General features: G+C 32.6%; 1 protein-coding gene across 2 annotated transcripts in view; it reads right to left on the reverse strand.

Annotated features, from left to right (window-relative positions):
- Window positions 1-4,337: 4,337 nt before the first annotated feature.
- Tecrl (trans-2,3-enoyl-CoA reductase like) overlaps window positions 4,338-23,504 on the reverse strand; it is a 103,176-nt gene continuing 84,009 nt past the window's right edge. For both annotated transcript variants that reach the window (XM_003463769.4, XM_063240723.1), the window contains 5 exons: window positions 18,526-18,569; window positions 12,776-12,833; window positions 6,557-6,642; window positions 6,014-6,059; window positions 4,338-5,188 (listed from right to left, as the gene is read on the reverse strand). In XM_003463769.4, the coding sequence (XP_003463817.1) occupies window positions 5,061-5,188; window positions 6,014-6,059; window positions 6,557-6,642; window positions 12,776-12,833; window positions 18,526-18,569 (362 nt within the window). In that variant the 3' untranslated portion in view covers window positions 4,338-5,060. The remainder of the gene's footprint in view (window positions 5,189-6,013; window positions 6,060-6,556; window positions 6,643-12,775; window positions 12,834-18,525; window positions 18,570-23,504) is intronic.

Consider the following 23,504-nt stretch of genomic DNA (forward strand, 5'->3'; position numbering starts at 1 on the left):
AGTAATTTATCAAATCTTTTAGATAATTGCATTACATCTACATATAATTATTTTGGCAGGATGGCTGTTTTGACACCAGTGTTTCTGTCTATGCAAGAATAGGGAATGAATCTATATTCTAATGCTTGTGCATTCTGTATCCTTATTTTCCTTTTTCAGGGAAGTAGTAGTTTAATTACCAGGCATTTAATTTGTTTGAAGCTATCGTTTGGAAGAATAATTCCCTGATTTCTTTTCTGTGGACCATGTTTTGCATACAAGAAACACTATTTAATAATTGTCAATTGATTTTATATCCAAGAATTTTTCTAATTTTTTTTAGTTTTACACTATCTTTTGCTGAAGTATTTTGAATTAACTATGAAGAAGAAATAAAAATTAAATATAATTTAGATTCCAACTTATTTGAATACATTTTTTTAAATTTTTCTTATCGCTAAAGTTTTAGGTACTCATTGAACAGAAATGGTTACAGTGAACACCCTGTGTTACACCTGATTTTAGAGGTAATGCTTTGATCAGGTTCCAATGAATGACTTTGGCATTGGTATTGTCCTAAATGAATTTAATTGTTTTCAGGTAAGACCCTTTATTGTGTTTTCCTTGAGGCTTTTACCAGAATATATGTAGAATTTTATCAAAGTTTTTTTTCATCTACTGAGATCTTTTTTACTTCATTGTATTCAAATGTACTTAACCATCCTTACATTCCAGGGATGAGATTGGTTTTGTCATGATACATAATCTTTTTAAATTTTTTTTTGCATCATGCTTTCCCATATTTTTGATAATATTCGTATCTATATTCATTAAAGATGTTGAACTATACTTTGTTTTGTTGAGATCTTGCCTGCTTTGAGTACCAGGAATATACTAGACTCAAGGAATGAGGAGTTTCACAGGTCTTGCTTTATAATTTCCTGGAAGAGTTTGAGGACTGTTGGCCTTAGTCCCTTCCAGAAGTTCTGGTGAAGTTTTTGACTCTTAGAGTTTCTTTATGGGTAGAGCTACATGAATTTTATTGCTTGTTATTGGTCTGTCCAGTGTCTTTATTCTTAATTCAGCCTTGATAATTTGGATGTCTAGGAATTTCCCCATTTCTTTAGTTTCTCCAAATAATTGGAGATGATTTTCTTTCCAGTACAGGGGATCAAACTCATGACCTCAGGTTTGCCAGGCAGGTGCTTTTGCCACTGAACTAAATCCCTGGCCTGCAATGGAAGTTTTTAAGGTGTTCCTTAACCGTATAGAATGTAGCAGTGTCTGTTAAAATTTTACTTTTCATATCTCTAATTGCAGTGATGTATATTTTGTGCTCCTTTTGGAAAATATGTTTAAATTAAAGAGCTTATTAATTTTGTTTATCCTTTCAAAGTGTCACCTTTTTGATTCATTGATCATTTTTATTATTTGTTTCAATTTCATTAACTTCTGCTCTGAATCTAAAGATTTTTGTTTTTTCATGTTTTGGATTTGGATTTGGAATGCCTTTTTTTCCAAAACCAAACACATATTAATTAAATAATTTGGTGATTGTTTTAACAATATCAGTCGTGCTTTCAATAATCAAGAAAAGTCATGATATGCATAGTGACATAGTGAAGGGAGGATAAAGAAAGGAATAAAGACACTCAGAAAGGAATTATTTCAGAAGGAAAAAGCCATAAATCAAAGAAAGAAAGGAGGGTGATGTTGGTATGATTTTTATATCTTAAGTGAATAATAGATAGAGAGGAAATTGTGAGGGTGCATGCTAAATGTCATAGTTTATGTCGTTGGCCCCCAAGCCTCATGCCTTTGCATTATGCATTTGTGATTGGTTCATTGTCTAGTTTCAATTGATGATGTCAGTGCTACACCCACATAGAGGTGGAGCCCGTACACAATGTGATGGCAGGAAGAAGGTGTGTATCTCTCTCTTGCTGAATTCTGCCTTGCTGTTTGCAGCTGCCATGAACTGTGGCCCGCCATGCCACCCTGCCTTGGAGCCACTGAGTATGAGTGAAACCTCCCAAAACTGTAAGAAAAAAAAAAAAAAAAAAACTTCTTTTCTTTTTTTTTTTTTTTTTTTTTTTTTTTTTTTTTTATTTAAGAGGAAAAAGAGAAAAACACAAAACAAAACAAAGCAGTGTAAGGTTAAATCCAAAACTTCTTTTCTTGCTTCGGGCATCAGGTATTTTGCCTCAGCAATGAATAAAAAGTAACTAAGACGCTAAGGTAGTAAAAAAAAAAAAAAAAATGGGAGGCAAGTGTAATTGGAGATTGTACTTCCTGTAATAAGTATTATACTTGCAGTGAGAATGTTGGAAGCAATGTTCTGACAGAAAGTTCATGTTTGATTTCTCTACACACATGTTTTCTCATCTGTTTCATTCATATATTATATATACACATATATATGTAGTGCATATATGTATGCATATATATATATATATACATATATACATATATATGTATATATTTATTCAGAGGAGAAGACAGACAGATACACACACACACACACACACACACACACACACACACACACACTGTAGTACTGTCAGTCTTTTTGGTACATCAGTCATAATTTGCCCAGTATGTCCCCCTTTGTACTCACCAGTGAACAATCTTCAGCTTATAGCGTTCATTGGAGGGTGAGCTCTTGTTCTCTGTGTTGGAGGACCATCCAGACACAAGGCTAGCCAGTGTTTGCGGAGTTTGTAGGAGATTGCCTACTCCCTGTTCTTTTGTTTCCCAACTTCTCCTCTGAATGATTCTCTGGCTTTCTACTTTTTTAGTGTCCTGATTTGCAGGCATCTGGCTCGCCAGTCTCCTTTAACAGAGTGAAGTGCTAGTTCCTGTAGTACTGGACAATATTTTACAGGTTCAGCACCAGGAGCTCCCGCCTGGTCACTGGTGCTGTGCCCAGCTTCTTTCGTGGTGTGATTGATTTCCAAGTTCACCAGTTTGGGGGTCACACCAGGATCATAGACAGCCCTGTTGCTTTTCCTTAGTGTACCAGATCCGTGAATTTATCTTGTTCAAGTTTCCTTCCTGTATTTGGTTCTCTGCTCGCCCTCCCTTTTGAGTACCTGAATTTATTGGTGTGAATCTTCCAAGTGCCCCTTGAGGACTACTTTCCGTTTTCAGTCGTGACACCGTAATAAAAATTTCATAGTCGATTCACCCGGTGAATATATACTTTCCATACATATATTAGCACAAAAATTGTATTTTCTACAAATCAGAGCAAATTCTTCTATCTACCATGAACTGAATACATTTTGGCCTTAACTTTGTTTAAATACTCAGTTTTCTGAACAATCTCTAGAATCAACTTTTCCCCTGACATCAAACACACAGAGAAGGTAAATATAATCAAGATACTTGTAACTAGTTTATATAATATTCAATGCCTTTTTAGAACCCATGAGCTAAATTTAATTTACCTAGATTTGTGCCACTGGAAGAGAAAAGAAATATGTCAGCTCTTCAAAAATATCTGCTTTACATTGAAAGAAATAGATAACATTTTCACTTGCAGCATATTATTTATTTGCCTCATATTATTACTGTTTTATTATAATTATTATTTTACGTTTTAGAGCTTATACAGATTTATTAAGAAACTATTCAAGAGTGACTGAACTCCTCCTTGACTTTTAAAGCATAACTATAGATGTGTGGGAAATATGGCATTTGAAAGGGGGAGAAATATTTTGGAGATAATAAACTTGTTTAGAAAGAGCTTGATATGTACGAGAAATGTTAAAATCACAAAAATGACAGTGCTTGTTTATATGGTTAGATATATTTATATAAATATGTCTGTCTAAAATATAAACAAACATTTATAAATATGCATTCAAAATATATATTGAAAAAGATGTACCAAATAATATTTTAGGTTTCTATTGCTGTGACAATATACCGAGGAAAGCAATTTAAAGAACAACATGCCGTTTTGGCTTATGATTTCAGAAGCTTCAGGCCATGGTTTGCTGCCTCTAAGGTGTTTAGGCCTTTGGCAAGGAGAAATATTATGACCAAACGATAAAGCAGAGAAAAGCACCTCACCACCTTTCAGTGGGCAAAAGGAAAAGAGAGAGAGAGAGAGAGAGAGAGAGAGAGAGAGATAAACATGAGAGGAAATCTGTGCTAACATGCTTTCTTTTTCTATTTTATTGTAAGACTCCAGTATGTCTTCACCTCAGTGTTCTTTCTTTCATGTCAATTCTCTAGGAAAAATTCACAGACACCCAGAATTCTGCTTTTTTTAAAATACCCATGTACTTCCCAATTCAATCAAGTTGACAGTAAAGAATAACCATCACAAATATCTATAAAAACATTTTATTGCAATAAACATAGAATAATGCATACACTGGATATGTTATAAATAAATAAGATAAATGACTGCAAATTTTATTTTTTAATTTTGGGTCAAATTTTTACAAGAAATTAAAATAGTAAGATGTGATATTTAATAACACAATGAACAATAAAACACTAAACTGCTGTCAAATTAATATATAAAATTCAAGTAATTTTGAATTAATATTAAAAGTATTTAGTTCATAACTCATTAATTAACCTATGAAAATTAATGTTCACTAAAAACTTCATAATATATTAATGGAGTCAAAGGTTTTTGAACATTAACTTCTTAGAAATATTTTGTATTTCATTAATTACAGGGAGTACCACAAAAATATACCACAGAAAAAGAAAAACTTGCATGAATATTTTAGTTTTAAATTTATTGAGATTTCATGAAAATAACACATTACCTTTTACCTCCACAACTGCAAGAAGAGCTCACCATTAGCTTCCAGATACACATTAATGCAGTGAACTGCTGAGGTGTGAAGACATTTCTTTGGTAGTCCATATTTATGATTCCCACTGTTCCTTACTTAGTCTTAAAAGCTATCAATTTTGATAAATTCTAACATTTCATACTTTAATTAGTTATTATACTATTGTTGCTCATAAATTGATACATTACTTAACTGCCCTTAAGTAAGTTTTAGGTAGTGAGTTTATATATTGTATTTCTTGATATTAGAATACTTATATTTTCACAGTACAAATGGGATTATAGCTGATTTTCTGTGCATATATGAGTTGAACTTCTTCAGGTAAAATTTATGTTTCTTTTTTGCCCACAAAGCCATCTGAATACTCATCAGAAGTGTAAAAATTCCAGCTGGAAAAAGAAAGAAAGAATTGTCCTTTTTTGTATTCCTATGATGGATGTAAGATATATTAGGTGACATACTCCACATCAAAGTATTTCTCAAATATGGCATATGTTTCCATCTGATTTCTGATAATGCCTAGCATATTACATGTTTGCTCAATGTTCATTATACAGAAGAACAAATGTAAAAATACTTAGTAATATTCATTTTGAAAACCCTCTTGCCTCAAAATATTTTCAAAAGTGTTTTTACTCAACTGAACTATCCCAAATGTATATAATATTCCTGTATATAACATAAACATATACACATAAAATATGATAAGCAACACTGTGATTCAAATTTGTTATACAGTGGAACAACAAATGGATCAAATGAATGTAACATGTTTACCACTTAATACACACAGCTTATGTAATTTACGTTTCTAGTATGTGTTAAAAGGCCTGGTATTCAACATCCTACATTCATGTTCCCAGTTGACCTTGGCAGGTTGTCTTGGATAATTAACAAAATACATACACGTGCCTACATGCATGCATAGAAGATAGATTCATGTGAAATGAATTGCTACTACTTCTATTTAACAAAGTCTCATTGCTTAATAAATATATTTAAATAATATTTTCATGCTTGGATCAAGCACTAATTATACACAGTTAAGTAGCAACGTAATTCAATATTTTTAATACTGCTAAAAATCAGAATCAAATTAACACCATAGAAATCCTTATGCCAACACAAGTTAGTAGTAGAGTAACTTGTTCTCAGAGTTCAGTCCTCCCAACAGGGCATTCATTTTGAGTAAATGTCAGTAAACCGGCTCTTACCTGGTAGTGTTTGTGTCATGATTGTGAAACTAATCCATGATCCAATCTGTTATATTAAAACACAATTAACAAAAATTTTCACTCATTTTTTAGGTTTCGACTTTTGATAATTTAAAACATTTGCAAAGTTATGAGAAAATAAACTTTCAAAACTAGTAATTTAATTTTTGCATTCAATGGACAATAAACGTCCATAAAATAATACCATACTCATGAGTAACCAGAGAATATCATTTTAAAGACTAGAAAACTTAAATTTCTGAAAATTTTAAAAATATCTTACATGAAGATTGCAAAAAAATTCCTTAAAAGCAAATATATTTATGATCCCATATTTCTTTAATTTCAAAGTGAATTCTTTGTAAAATGTGCTATTTTCCTATGTCTGTAACTTGAATTGAATGTAGTTATATGTATAGATAAGACTAATGTGTTTTTTTTTGTCACATGTATGCTATTTTATAATACATGAAAAATCATGCAATACATTTAGTATATAATCTATACTTAAATTTATATTATTTATGTACATGAATCCCATACCTCATATGTGTAGTTTGGACATGAAACCAGCAGAAACATCCATGTGAAGGGGTTATAATTTGCACTTGGAAAGCAGGCATTATTTCCTTTAGAAAAGAGAGCAAAAGATCAGTGATATTACACATTGCAAATATGAACATATGCTTATTATAGAATCCTGAATTCCAATAACAACTATACACCACACAAAATGTCATGGGGTTTTTATAGCAACCTACTGCATAATTGCTCAGAAAGGACCCATTTAAAATGTTATGACCTTTGACTGAAAGAATACTTGTCATTTCTGAGGCATCTACAGCTCTCTTCCTATAAAATTGCATATCATATAAAGAAAATCATTTCTGAAAGTTTTAAAATAAAATAATATATATATATATATATATATTTATTTATTTCACGTATCATAATAAGTGCACCAATATCACAGACTGATTTACAAAATGTGCTTTGACAACTGCATACCTTTTCACATTCTCAGTGTGTCTATCACAAATTCTTTTTATTAAAAAAACTGAAATCTAAACAATATCACTTAGGTCAGAAGGATGTAAAAATCTCTTGGAAGAGTATTAAACTGAGTCAGTGTACCTAATAGTTAGAAGTACCCCACAAATTATTTCTGCTTAGCAATCAGGAGTGTTATTTACAACTCTCATTATATTTAACATATTGTTACGTGATTTTTGTTATTTTTCTCCCTGAAAAATTTTTTTCAAGAAACATTTTGGAAAATAAATTTATAATAATTTCAGGTTGAACTTTGAGACATGACATTTGTAGAGTAAATATGAATTATAAAATTACTGTTATATTCTCCCTAGCAAGATTTCATCAGATAACAAATCCACTAATCTCTTCTAGTTATAACTAAAGTCATAATGAAATGTCAGTGTGTTATTTTCAAAATTATAGCTCTGTTTGAAATATCAAGTAAAAAGTATATTAAGTACTATGCAGATTTCGTAACCTGCTTATTTCAAAATAAGGATAAACACATAACACCACTTGATACTAATGATTCTCTTATGATACTATGCAAACACCTGCGTGTGGGGATACCTATATATAAATTGAAAAAAAAGGTAATTGCGGAACCTACCCATATTATATTTATTGAATTTTAGAGCTGTAAGATGTACACAATATGACCTGAGTTTAGGCCTTGTAGTGAGCGATTAGAAGGAGAACAATTACATACAGGGCACATAACATATAGTATTATTTATAATGGTCACTCAAGGAGTCAAATACAAAAGGTGCAGGAAATCTGTCCACAAAATCCTGCCAAGGGTCTGGATCCCATGGCAGTAACCTTAATGAGTTCAGCTGAAAACCCAGAGCCCATGACAATGACCCATACAAGTCTATCCCAGGAAGAGTCAAAGGTCAGTGGTGGAAACTAGAAAGTGTATGCCAGTGGGGTGAAGGATCTGAGCCAGCAGGATGTGATTTGTGCAGACACCAAGAAACAATGCTCAAAATAAGGACCAAGGCTCCCCTGAATAGTACCACAGGCATCCTCAGCAATAGTGAGGTCCTGAGCTTCTCTTGACAATGAGAACATATCAGACAACCAGCATGAAACACTTCTCCTGGAAATTAAACAGAATATATCTTTCCCTCCAGAGCCAGGAAGTGATGCTCAAAGTAAGGACCAAAGCTCCCCCAAAATGCCACAGCCATTCTCCACTACAAGGTCCCGAGCTCCTCCAGTGATGACAGCTGAGTTCATATCAGGGGAGCCAGCATAAGCTCCTGTAGGAGAACCAGTGGCTCCAAACAGCAATACTTAGGATAACGCACAACACTGCTCTTCCTTTGTAGTCTCCTTTTAATGCTGGCCACAGTCCTCAGGTGGTCCATCCACACTCAGTACTATTCAGACTCAGTTCAGCTGGTGTTTAAGTTGACCACCAGCTACAGGTCTTTATGAGTTTTCAGCCCCTGGACCTGAGAATGAACAATTTCATCCAGATCTATATTAAATAGTGAATATGTCTTACAACCCAGAGAAATATTAATAAATGAATGATATTTTTAAATTGTGTATAGTTGCTATTAATTATAATATATAAATTTATGACATTATTTTAATGTTTACATTCTCCATGATGGGTTTACTGAGTCTATAGACATTACAATTGCGTTTCCATTAACTGAAAAGTTGAAATAATTTTTGCAGTAAGGTTCTACACTACCCAAATTCGTCATGGATCATAACTGGCATTTTCTTCTGGTTTCCAGTGCTGGCTGGAAAGTTTCACTCCAAGCTTTTCCGATAGGGATTTTCTGACTGACGTCAGCAACCAAAGTCAAGGTCGTAGTTATTTCTTGGTTTAACCTTATTTCAATATTTTATCAATACGGGAAATTTATGACCCTATTTGCAACATAGCATTGATTATTCATCCGAGCTTTGGCGTTTTCCATGTGTGTATTGCAGATGTTTAATTAGACTGTAGTGCTCTCATTTTCTTATCTAAACCCGATTTGTTTTTCCTCTTCATAAACTACCTTTGTAAGACTGTGAGCAGCAGCCACCATCTCAGCATTGATATACCAGTAAAACCCGATCTCGAGTGGGCAACAAGTCTGGCTCAAAGAACAGCTGCATGAATGAGGTTTTAGAGTTAAATACCATACTGGAGATCCAGGATTGGTAACTCTTTTTGCTGGAAGCTTCAAAATAACTAGCTGTGGGTACAATGTCGGTGAATACAATGTCGGTTCAAGCATGAAACCTCTTGCTAGTAGTGTACTGATAGGTTCTACTGGTGGAAGGGAAGATTTTACACTGTCCAGTATGAAGAGTGGCATTACATGGCAGTTTCTGAGATTGTACTTGACAGTGTTAGCTAAAACTGAAAGGGCGGTCAGCAATTAAGCGAAAGTTGAATGTGACCACTAAATGCACTCTTTGGAAGTAATAATTTAGTTTTTATTGTTTCATTTCATTTATTTTCTTGTATTTATTTATTTATTTTCGTTGCTTAGTGTTTGACTCAAGGTCTCGCTACGTACTTCAGGCTGGCCTTGGTCTCGATTATTTAACACAAGCTGGCCTTCAACGTGCAGTAATCCTCTTTCCTCAGTCTCTCCAGTGCTGCGATTACAGTAGCGTGCCTACTGTAGCATACAGATACTACTTGGAAGCACCTTAAAGAGGCTCCAACCATTTGCAATGAAAAGTCTGAAAACTGAAGACTAGGTCCATAACCTACTGAAAACTTAAGCTGCAAGAATATACAACTACTGTTCCAAGGTAAGGTCTAAATGTTGTTCAAAAATATCATAACATATAGATTTTCTTGAACTTCCCAATACCTGTTAAAACGGTTCTCTTTCCTGGCACTACAGAGACCATTATGCTATAAGAACAGATCTTTCCCTTCTCCACTCAAAGTTTTTAACTTTTAGTCAGGTTCATGTTACTCTCTAACCTTCCTGAGGTGTTTTTCAGGGATAAATAATAGAAAAAGAGATTATACTACAGAAGATATGAAAGACCTAGCCAACATGATAATAGAATATGCATGTTATTGGATTCTCAATGTGCTTGATAAGAGGAAAAAATACTTGATTGGATAAAAGTAGGTTTCTGATTTTAAAGTTCTATCTTGATTCATGAGATTAAATATCCTGGTAGAAATACAGTGCCCAGAACACATACAAAGAAATGGCACTGGGTAACAAAGAATAAATGTTAGACTTTCAATGACAGGCAAGTAAAGAAGGAATTCAGAGATTAGAGAAATAGGAAATGGTGTGGTGGGATAGGTTTTCTAGGGCATATTTTCTATGAAAGCCTGAAGAGCCCCTTTCTAAATGATTTCCTCGTGTGCCTCATTCTCATGATCTTTTCCGTGCTCCAGGGGTGGGTCTGTAGCATGCACTTTTTCCTTTAGCTTTCTGGAATTTATTAGTGAGAAAGGTGCATCCTCAGTGTGAGTAATGTTGGCCCTTTGCTGTATCTGGCTGACTCTCACTCACATAAGTCATTTTAGAACTGAGATAATGAGAAGTGATTTGGATAAGAGGATTTCTCCTCTTCCTCCAAAATGAAGCCAGTTTGAGTTACAATATGGACAGCCATATGCCATCATGAGAAATTCTGGAGGGGGCTTGACCCACACAAATTTATGACTGGCTATCTAATACAGTGTCCATAAAGGATTAATAAATGAATACCTAGCATTGAATTCCAATAAAATATTTATAGATCAACAGTCAAGAAACTGGGAGAGACTAATACAATATAAAGTTAATTATACATTTCCCAGTTTTTAGGGTTAAATAAATCATAAGAGTCAACCCACAGATGGAAAATAGTCTGGAATCTGAGAAAAAAAACAAACATTGCAACAACAAAACAAGTGTAAGCATCATTGCCTAATCATTCATTAAAGAACCTCACTAAATTAACTGTTGTCGTTTATTTTGGACATTGATTATCTATATGATATAGAATATAAATTAACCCTACATTTTGAAAACATTTGCAAAAATTAACTCCTGCAGGTGCAAACTGGACTTTTTTAACAGATCATAATAGCTTCAAAAGCTCACATGGTTGTGATTTTATGGTGTGTTTATCAGTAGCTATGGCAATGGGAAAAGTCCTTGCACATCTCTGAGCTAGCCCAGTTCCGATGTAAGACAATATTGTACCTATGGAGAGATAATGGTCACACTCAAGATCTAAAGTATGCTTGGGAAAAATGTTCTCCATTATTTCACTTTTAATTTATTACTATAGTTCTTTAAAAAGCCAGATGTAAACTGGGGGGTCATTAAAATATTGCAAATTGATCAAGAATTGTCTACCACTGCAACTAATCAACATTTTTGGAAATTTTCCTAAAGAAGATTAGCTCAGCATTAGGCAAACAGTTTACAAATGCGATTTTCCATCTCTGTAGCAAAGGAGGACCAAGGGAGCTTTATTTTCCTTAGAATGAATGATGTACACTATTTTTATTAGTACATGTTTGCAGTACATAGTAATTACATTTATCATGAGGAACTGATAATATATATAATTATTTTTTTCATTCTCCAATTCTCCCCAGAGTACATTTATAATATTGTTCTGTGGGGCTACTTTAATGGACTTCATAAAATGCCTCAAGGTAATCTGTATTGATTAAGAATCTCACTGAAAATCCACTGGCTGCATTGATTTTATGTTTTTATGCTGTATAAGTAGAAGTGGCAGCACCTGAATGCCTTATCAGATGTGTCTGGTCCAGGACTGGGGTTGGGAGTTAAGAAACACCACCAAGATTTAGGAGTCATGCACAAAAACCTTTAATTGTGAAACATCTCTTCCAAAATGAGAACACACTGCAATTTCTATCACCCACAACAGAAAGAAGAATTAAGAAAGAAAGTTTGTAGGCCTAACTCTAGTTATGAAATTTTCATATTATACACCAGGCAAATCTGGCTTGAGTCATACACCACATAGGAGAAATGTGCAGCATTTTAGTATCACTCCAGGCAGACAATTGAAGGAGGCTCAGGTTTTAGTACAGGTAATCCTGCAACTGAACCTTGTGATAGGCAGAGTCCACATATTAAATCTGTCTGCAGTAGGAAAAGACAATATGCAATGCTATTCACAAGTCCAAAATGATTATCACAATGATGAATGACATTTGAGAACAAGGACACTCCGCTTGTAATGGAGAACAACATCTGATTGAGAAAAGACGTTTAAAATACAGAATCCTGATAAAGGTGAAGACCATTTTCAACAGATTCCATATGACCGTGCAGCCATAATTGGGCATCATGACTTACCTTATACAGATAGAATCAAAGTTATTGGGTCCAGAAATGATGCATTTATAAAGGAAATTTTATATCTAAAATCAAACATAAGTAAGATAACAATGTACCAGAAATTTTGTTAGTAGGTTTCCAGACACCTATGCCACACTCTACTGTGGAATCAATGTGTGTGTTTCAATCTGAACATTTTCCCAACTCTCCTTTAAGACGAAATCCAACACTGAGATGGTTGAGCTCAGTTCCGAGAAGAATTGATTGGTATATGGATATAAAACAAAAGCTAAATAAGCTACATGGCCCCTTTATAAGCACATGTAGTTAAATGTTTCTAACTATTGTTACTTACACTTTATACAAGCCTGATGAGGGGACTTTTAATTATCAAAATTGTCTAGAAAACAATGAAAAGAAAAATAAACTAACCTGTGTGATTCGGGTGAGCCAATATTACATTGATGAAATGATTCCCAGCTTCACAAATCTACAAAATATATTAAAACTCTTCAGTATGATATAGCCGTGGCCATTTTAAAATTTTATTGTACATATACATATTGTCCATGTGATACATTGATTATAAATGCAAGACATATTTTATTTTAAGAAGAGGAAATTTTATAACAATGCAAGATGTTGTTGAATCCAATATAAGTATATACAACTAGTTTTGTCTTTTTTTATTTTCTCAGTATCGGGGTTCAAACGTAAGAGACCTCTCAGGTAACAACACTTAATGGTTTTTATTATTTTATGGATCTCAATAACTTACTGCAGCTATTCTCAAAATTGAGAGCCTCAGTACGTCAAGTAGCAGGATCCCAAAGACTGCTACAGCCATGACACCCATCTGTTTCCAATTCCAGTGACATTCTTAATCCATGTTGCTAACAGGCTCAAATTGCCTGAACGATGAAACAGTGCTGATGATCTGCTTTGTACTTGTCCCTCTGCATGGGCTTTCCTTACCATGAGGAGATGGCGAATGTTGCTGAAGACAGAATTCATACAAGTGTGTATTCTCAGGTCATTAACGCAGTAGAAATATTCCCAGTGCAAGGTGCTTGCTTGCTTCTGAGGTGCTTTCAGCTTAGTTGGAAGACCTCCTGTGAGCAGTGCTTGCTTACGGATGCATTTACTGCTTGTCTGGCATCTGCCCTCTTTTTCTAAGTAAACCAAGAGTTATCACAGGCTCTTGGAACCAATAATATTCCCACATTGTATTGTGTCCTCTTTGAAGTTAAGATCCTTCCATTGTCTGACATATTTGCCTTAGCTGATACAACACAAATTATGTGTTCAAAAAGAAATACTTCGTTATTTGTAACAGATTAGTTTGTGCAAATGTTTTTAGTCAGTTAATTTTCTATCTCTAGTGTATTCCCAGTGTTGAGCATAATTGTAAACCAGTGTCTAATGTTTTATTCTCTTAGGTAATGTTCTTACTGTCTTTTCAACTGTTTCTTAACACATTTATTTCTTCAAATACAGTAGCAGCTCCACAGAAATTAATTTCTGTGTAACTCGCACAAAATAACTTTGCTATATTTCAGTGATATCAAAGTTTGGGAAAAATAAATTGAAAATGAAATTAAAAATCTATTTCCCATTATCTGTTATACAAAATGCAAATTGGGCTAATCAGCTTAAATAGGTTAATTCTCTGGTGAGATACTGTTAAATAGTGCAAATACACTCAAACAATGTTTGAAGATCTAGAAAATAATCTATTAATTTCATACAAAAATAATCACACAAAATAACTGTAAAACTTTTCAGTTTCTTATGCTATAATGAAGTCAAAGCTAACTTTTGAATGTTCAGATAATAATTTGTATTTTTTAATTTACAAATTATGGGTTCAAATGTATGATTTTGATTCTACTGACTTGTGATTTCATGCCACAACTTTTATGTAATTGTTGTGAAATAATAAGCAAGTGAATTACAATTATGAAATTTTGTTTTTTCATCTAGATAAAATATTAACTTTTAACTCTATAGAATTGTATGATGATTAAATGAATTCAAGTATCTGGTTCATTTTACTTCCTCAATAAAACAGTGACAATTTTAGTTAGGAATGTAAGCAATAAAGATTTGATCTATTTCACTTAGTGTTTTTTGAATTATAGCTGACGACTAGTTACTAAAACCCATGATTTTATCTTGGAATATCATCATATGGATAAAAGTGAAATATTACATTAGCAGTAAATATACATGAAAAAAATCATAATGTTCCCACCTAAAAATTACCTTTTTAAACACATTTTCAATTAGAAAGGGAACAAAAACACATTTACCTCTTTTCTCAAAGTTCTGTGATACTTTGATTTTAACCAACGTTACTAAATATTCAAGAACGGACAAATTAGTTGTCAAATGAACAGGTTCAGGAAAGACGGTGGCTAATTTTTGGAAATAATATAGCATATGTTAGTGTGCTATAAAATTTATTTGAATATATCTCCTGTTCAATCTGATTTTAGTCAGATTGAAAAACACAATTGGATCAAAACATGAGATTTCGGTAGTAAAGATTCTTACTGTTTACTACTGGATATTGGATTGTTCCATAGTATGCTATAATTGTAGACTCCAATGACCAATAATCAATGACAAGGACCAACAAAGCTCAAGGGAGACAAACTTACAATGATGTATTTTTATATCAGTTGTATAAAGTGTTGTTCTTCCTTACAACCTCATCATGTTAAACTATTTCTTCTTTAAACTTCTGGAAATGGTTTCTCTGAAGAACCAAGTCCAAAGTTCAAGGATTATATTAAAGAATGTGTAGCCACTGAATAGTTAGGGTTTGTGTTTTTGTTTTGGAAATGCTATGGGCTTCCACAATAAACAATATTTAATCCTTAACAGGTGTGGTGGACACGCCTATAATTCCAGCACTCAGGAGGCTGAGGAGAATGATCACTGAGTGTTCCAGACCAGCCTGGGCTACAAAGCAAGCTCAAGGCCAACCTGAACTGCAAAGTGAAATTTTCATGAAAAGACAAAAAATTTTAATTCTTATAGTGCAATAAGGTAATATTTTATAGAAATTAAAATTATACTTTCATCAATAATTATGAATGTTCTCACATTGTACATGTTTGTCCCATAATACTCATCCTTGTACTGACTTCCACTCTCTGTACACCCTTCCTGCTCTCTAATAATTATCTCTCTTTTACTTTTTTGTCATTTTTGATGTTTGAATATTTATTTGATATTTAAATGCTAATGAGTAATGCTCCAGAGCACAGTAATAATAACATGGTACACTGATTTCCATTGCTGTTTTGTTTGGGGGATTGAGTATTTTACTTAATCTCAGCATTTATCAATGTTCTTGGTTTTGTTGAGAAACTTTGAAAATCTTAATTATTGAAAATAAAATCACAGTGGGAACATTAGACTTGGTAAAACGTGAATTAGCAGTAAAACATTACAATAAATGCAAAACAAGTAAAAGCTTCACCCATTGTTTTCTCCTCCGCAATCTCACTGGCCTCACCCTATTTTCCCCTGTACAGTTTGGGGGAAGATTTCAGTTTAAATATTTTGCTCCTCTCTATCCCCCATTACCTGTGCTGACATCTCATCCCCTTTTCTTTTTGCTCCCTCTTTTGTCTAATAGCTACCTTTCTGTAGTTTTGCCATCTTTTTTGATTCCACAAAGGAGAGTGAACATGTAATATTTGTCTTTTTGAGTCTTGCTTGTTTTGTTGAAAATGAAGGTTGCCATTTCCATCTATTTTTCTGCAAATGATAGAATTTTGTTGTTTACAGCTGCACCATGCTCCCATCATATGTATACACCACAGTTTCTTTTTACAGATTCGTTTGATGGCGGGCATCTAGATGGTTCCATGTCTTGGCAATTGTGAATCACGTCACAACAACTACAAGTAAGCAATGGTGCTTTATTATGGTTATTTTAATTGAGGGTATACCAACGAGTGCTATACTCCTCTGTAGGTCTATTTTTAGTTTTTAAGGGATTTTCAAATTGATTTTCATAGTAACTGTGCTAATTTATGTTCCAGCCAGCAGTTTAGAATGGTTCCCCCTCCAAAACCCTCGCATCCTTACAGCATTTAAATTTTATTTTTGATATTCTTAATGATCAGTATTCTGTAGGGTAAGGTAGAATTTCAGTGTAATTTTTCATTTGCTTGTAACTAATCACTAAAAGTGTTGAACATTTTCTCATACTTGTACGGACCATATATACTTCTTTTGAGAAGGGTCTCTTCAGTTCATTTGTCCCTTTACTCATTTCGGTGTTTCACCTTTTGGTGTTAGTTTCTAATTTTTTTTACCTTCTAGGAATTAATCCTGTGTTAGAAAAGAAACTGCCAAAGATTTTCTCTCATTCTGTAGACTGCTCCTTCATTTTGTTCCTGGTTTAGTTTGACATAGTCTAGGTGTTGATTTCAGCTGTTATTTCCTGGGCTATGCGGATCCTTTTCCGGAAGTCTTTGCCTATACCCATGACTTCAAGTATTTCCTCTGTCTCTTCTTGTAGGAGGTTCAGAATTTCACATTTTATACCTAGATAGTTCATTGATTTTGAATTATTTTTGTATGCAGTGAGAGAGGGATCTAGTTTTCCTTTTCTTCAAGTGAATATCATGTTTTCCCAGCATTATTTGTCAATGAGATTGTCCTTTTGCCAGTGTGTATTTTGAGCTTCTTTGTCTAATATCAGATGGTTGCAGTCCTATGGGTTGTTTCATTGGCTGCATGCTTATCTTTATCCCTGTAACAGGCTAATTTTGTTACAGCAACTTTGAAAGATAATTTTAAACTGGGTATTGTGATGTTTCAAGTCTTAGTCATTCTGCTTAAGATTATGTTGCCAACTTTCCTGTTTTCATATGAAACTTGAGGATTCCTTTTCCCTAATTATGTGAAACAATATGTCACTGGGGACTGATGGGGATTACATTGAATCTGTAGATTGCTCTTGATACTATGACCTTTCTAATAATATAAATTCTGCCAGAACAATAACATGGAAGAATTTTCCATAGTCTACTTTTTTCTTTAATTTCTTCAATGTTCTGTAATTTTCATTGTAGAAGCGTTTCACCACCTTGATTAAGTTGATGCTAGGAATTTTATTGCATGTTACAAGCTATTATGAATTGACTTGTTTTCTTGACATTTTTCTCATCTAATCCACCGTTGGTGTACAGCAAAGCTATTGATTTTTTAATGTTGATTTTATAGCCTGCTACTTTGTTGAGTTAATTTAAGCAGCTCAAAAACAGTGTGTGGTGGAATCTTTAGAGTTTTGAAGTATCGAGAAAAAGGATAATCTTACCTTTCCCTTCCCTGTTTGGTTCCTTCATTTTTTTTTTTTTTTTTTAGTCTTATTTTATTGTGGTAAAATTTCGAGAACTATATCGAACAAACTTGTGAGAGCGGACAATTTCTAACAGTGTGATGGGTTACGTATTCCTTGTATTAGGCAGTGGAATACAAGTCTTTCAGTGAAACTGCTCACAGAAGATGAAGTTGTGTGTGACTCACCTGAGGTTCAGGTATGTAAAGAAGACTCATGGGAGAACTGCTTTAACAAAGGACGGAGCATCAAGTCGCATTGTGTGTCAGTGTTTAGTAAAATGGTATTGTCAAAAGAACAAGTGAGAGCAATTTGGAAAGAGACAAGACCCTGGGATTCATCTCTAGCACCATATTAATAAATAAAATAAAATACAACATTCAAAATTTCTCTTTCCATTGAATTGCTTAACAATTGTGTTAACAAGGTTTTTGGATTCCTGTTACACATGTAAAACAAGGTTTTTTTCTCATAGAATCTTATAAGCTGGAAAAATTATTGGCTGTGTGTTTATAGATATGTATTACAGTTCAAAAGACTATCTATAGAGCCATCCATAGATAGCTATGACATTTTGATTAAAAGATTTGAAGATTCAATGTTGTGTTTACAGGAAAGTACTTAATAACAGTTTTTAATAACATTCAATAAAATTTTTGAAGGCCAGTAGCATGACATTAGATTATTTGATTTGCTTTTTTTTTTACAGAATTAAAAAGACATAGAATGTTTTATATGGAAAATGCTTAAAATAAAATTTATTTTTATTCTCAAAAACAAAATTAGTGTATGCATAATAAATAATGCATATGATACATACCAGGAAATTGATAGCAGATACAGTTATTTGTCTGTTTCCAAATGCTAGAGAGTAAAAAAAGAAAATGTTATGCAAATAATTGTATTTTGAATTGTTGCACTATCCATATAATTCAATTTTTACTGTACGTACCTGCTCTTTAATTGATAGTGATCTGAAGTATATAATTGATCTTTTTTTAGAACAGAATATATTTATTGAGAGAAAGAAAGTTTCTGTCTGAGAGAGAGACAGAAGGGGTCCAGAGTGGATTGCCCTCTAACTTTTGAAATGGTACTTTTGCAATCTAAAGTGCAGAAAATATTTTTGCTCTCCACTTACATTTTTCTAATAGGTGCGTTTTTCTAATAGATCTAAGATTTTTAATAGATATCATTTGGAATGGAATGGATAGGATATATAATTAATGTATTAAACTTTTTATAGTTAGACTTTTTCTCTTTCATTTATTTTTAAAACAAATAGTATGGCTGATTACAGGAAAGCACCCCATAACACCTCTTTGAAATGTTTAACAACTTAAAAAAATCTAAAAAAAATGTATATTTCTTAGCAATTTTAAATTAAATTACTCAATTTTGATGTTAACACAGGCACTAGTTTAAGTGCTTTATAATAAAGATAAATACATGAAATACTAAATGTAGTTATTCAAATTCCCACAATCACATAAAGACTAATGAGCAAAGTAAAATAATATCCTCAATATACCTTTCACATGACGGAAAAGTTAAAATACAATATTCTGAGCATTATGAATGGAATGATTTAATATGATCAACATACGTTGAGTTTTTAATTCTTTGTGTGCATGCATGGAGATTATTATATTTATTTAAAAACAGAAATAAATTAACATTTGTCATTTTGAAAGTTTCATTAAATAAAAATATATTAAAGACTTTCTCAATGCTTTGAAACACTCATCATAACTATGACAGAATCAATTATTTGACTGGCTCTTAAAACATTAATTGTTAACCATTTTCTGTATAATCAGTAGGGAAAATGTATATAAAACATTGTTTATAAGATCTGAGAATTTAAATGAACATTTAAAGATTGAAAATTATTTCATGTATGATAAAATAATAATGCATTGAGTGTCTTATCAATTAAACTTTCACAGAAGTTTTGTTTCATTTTATTAGAAAAGAGAAAGTGTGTTTTAGTCAAAGTAACACATAAAAAAGACTGCATGGATGCATATATTATAAGATACATACAATAAATGTACATAGACTAGTAGGTTGTTTATACAGTGTACTTAGATCCAATTTTTAAAAGAAATACAAGATGGGAGATATTTGGGGAAATTAAATACATACAGAAAGAAAGTACAGTAAGTAAAATTCCCACCAGTCATTAAAATCAGTCATAATTCTGATTTCTTTTAAGATGTACATTTCTTGTATATTTTTATAATATTTAAAGTAACAATTTTGTAAATTTCTTTACATTACATGTTTTCCTTAAAGACTGACCTTTTGTAAAATATAATATTTGGAAGGTATTTATTTCTATCTACCATTATTATTTTATTTATACATATTATTTGACCAAATTTCACTTACTTACCAATAGTGATTAAAAATTCAAATGGCAAACACTACACTAGAATGGTTTTAATAAATTAAATACAAAACCAAATATAATCTTAGTGTAATTGAACTAAAAGCCAGCCTGACAAGTGCACAGTCAATTTCAGATTCCATTCCTGGTAAAATCAAACTTGCATTGTAATTGACAAGAAGATGTATCAAAGGATAGCAAATTATAGTTTAGGACCCTAAGTGCTACCAAAAGGAATTGTGTATTAATTAACTCTAAAACTGAAATAAAGGACTTGCAATAAGTGCGATCAGAAAGATCATAGGTTTGATGTCCAGAATTGAAAAAATAATATTTTGGTTAACAAAAATAATCTATGAGGGCCACAAATACAGCTTAGCAGCATAGTGACTGCCTGGTAAATACAAGGTCATAAGTTCAATTCCTGATAAAAAAAATGAATTGGCAATCATTCTTTGATTTTAGGCATATGCATTATAGATTGTAATAATGTTATGTTCTCACCATTGATTACTTTTCAATGCAATAATTATTTTACCTTTAAATTTCATTCAAATGGAAAATAGCTTGTGTGTTGGGAGGTGTATCCTTTACATTTTTCATTCATAAGATAACATGTTAACATACAGGTGCTATTAATCATTCCAAATTAAGTTTATTGAAAAAGGGTGGTGATGAGGATCATGAAATTGTCAGGACTAAAACAGAGATTAAAGAAAGAAGACTAAAAACAAATCCAATTGATAGAGAGGGAAAAGAATAAGAACAAAACCTAGGATAGCATGTACAAAACATAAAAGTTAAAAATCCCAAATGTAAGAAATACTATCTCAAATGAAATACATGAATATGTAACTGAAATAACATATGTAATGTGCAGTCATGTACTGGAAAATAAGCCCAAAATGTAACCACATGTAAAATCCAGATGAATTTTTTATTTTCCAGTTTTAAGTACATGAGCTTAATACTGAACCTACTACAGTGAAATATACTTAAAAAATTTTTGGACTTGTTACTTACAATGCTACACAGAATTATAATTGCATTGTTGAAAACAGCTTTTATGAGTTCTATTTCCAGTTACATTGTTGTGGTTTGTTCTGTCATTAATTGTTTTTTTTTTTTTGTTTTTTGTTTTTTGTTTTTTGTTTTTTGTTTTTTTTTTTTTTTGCTTTTAACTCAATAGTTATTTAGGAGTGATTTTTCAGTTTCTAGTTTGAATTTTATGGGGAATTTTGTTTTTTAAGTTGTTTGTACTTACGTTGTACTTTTAAATTCTTATATCATTTACAGATAATGTACTTTAGACTCTGCTTTGCTGTACCATTAAATTTTCATGATCTAATATATGATCCATGTTTTCTGAATTTAATATTTATTAATTCTAATCAAAGAGTACAAAAGGATAAGGGAACTTTTCAACAGTCAGGAAAAGATAATAAATTTAATGGGAGATCATTTTTAGCATAAATACAAAAAATGAATTCAAAATCATAAAATCTAATACATGACATGCAGTTCAGATATTAGAGGACTTTGTAATGTGGACTAATTTTGCTAGTTAATTTGATCTCATGTCTCTATAAATTTAATAAATAGGAACCTCTATTACCTGGATCAAAACTCAAGAACAAATTTATGTAGTTCATTACTTTGTTTGTTGTTGCTGTTCTATAATAATGTGTATCCTTTCTCAGGTTATCACTTTCTTGGTCTAAACTATGGATTCTGTACAGGTTATTAGCTGAGTAGAAGTGGAAATATAGCTATAGTAGTATCAGTCAAATGGAGACATGCTTGGTACTTTTTTTCTTTCTTTTCCTTTTCTTCCTTTCTTTTTTTTTTTTTTTTTTTTTTTTTTTTTTTTTTTTTTTTTTTGAGGCCAGGTCCCCCTATATAGTATAGGCAAGCCTTGAACTCACTATGTAGCCTAGGCTGGCCTCAGATTCACAGAAATCTTCCTGACTCGATCTCTTGAGTACTGTGACTACAGATGTGAGGCATCTCTCCTGACACTAATAATGATACATTTTCTTAATGATTTGAAGTGATAAAATGTTGCTTTGCATGGTGACCACAACACAGGCTGTCCTGATAATATTTAATTTATAGTTGCTTTACTGGGTGAATGAAGGAAAGTTATCCTACCACGTGCTGTTTACACAGTGACACCCTCCACTGCTCCTATTCACATGTCTTGCTGCAGACGGCACAGACTCACAGAAACGTGCTCGTCAGTTCTTCCCTAGTCTTCATGCAACGTCATGAGCTGGACATTATGTTCCTTTGTGGTTACAGAAATATATGTGCTAAAGGCACACTGGCTGCTGGCAGAATACTATGCTAAATCCAATAAAAACCACATCAGTAGTCTGAATTTAAGTCTTACGGGTGTCTTTTCTTCTATTGTGCACAGCACAATCCCAGGTTAGATGTTCTGCGAGTATTGGTTGAATAGAGGAATCAATGCCTGACTCAATTCATGTTATATTACATTGTAATAACCCTTTATGTTCTTGGAGGGTGGAATCTTGTTTTCATCAGTAATTTTTCCCCTATGGGAAATCACGCGGACTGAGCTTCACACATTTGTGAATCACACGTGGAAGTAACTGAAATTTGAACCATGGTAAAGGGAATAGGTATTATTTAAGTGAGCTATAATAACGGAAATTTACATACAGTTGAAAAATGCATAACGGACTCCCTATACCAGATTATTTCCTCTTAGAGGAAACATGGTAATTTCCTGCTTTCAAGGTATTTGAACCCTTAGCTTGATACATTTAAGGTTCACAAGCACAGTGAAATTACCTTTAGAGGTTTTTCCCCCTCAGCTATAAGGGTGATATTAAGACATTATTTTCTAAGATCAAAAAGAGCCATTTTACAATTTTAGCAAATACCATGTTTAATAAATGGTTTAAGTCAATCTATTATTATTTGGTATGCAATGTGTTATATTTCTCACACAGGATCCTCTTATTAACATAGTTTGGAACAAATGTATTTCTTCCATAGTTAACTACATTGTGTTGTAAAATATTTAAAACATCAATTACCTGAAAATAGGAATCTTTCCTCTTCAACATTAACATTAATGTTAAAATTTTAAACTTTGTAATTTATTTGTCTTCGCAGACTCAGCTTAGTTCATTGAATGCATGTAAGACCCTGAATAACTAGCAATACTTCAGCACAAAAACAAAAACAAATCCTAGACCAGAGTGTTATTTTCTTAAACTAACATTAAGCTGGAATATATCATTCACTTCCATTTATTGTACAGTTCACAAATACCAGAAATAAACACAAAAATAATGTCTATGAAATGGGAAAGCATTTCATTCATGGGCTCTGATTTGTGCACTTCAAGGAAGACTGTAAAAGCTTAGAAAGGAAAT

The sequence above is a fragment of the Cavia porcellus genome, unplaced genomic scaffold (genome assembly GCF_034190915.1).
Source record: "Cavia porcellus strain 051 isolate PalLab524CR breed Dunkin Hartley unplaced genomic scaffold, mCavPor4.1 scaffold_30, whole genome shotgun sequence".
Lineage (NCBI taxonomy): Eukaryota > Metazoa > Chordata > Mammalia > Rodentia > Caviidae > Cavia > Cavia porcellus.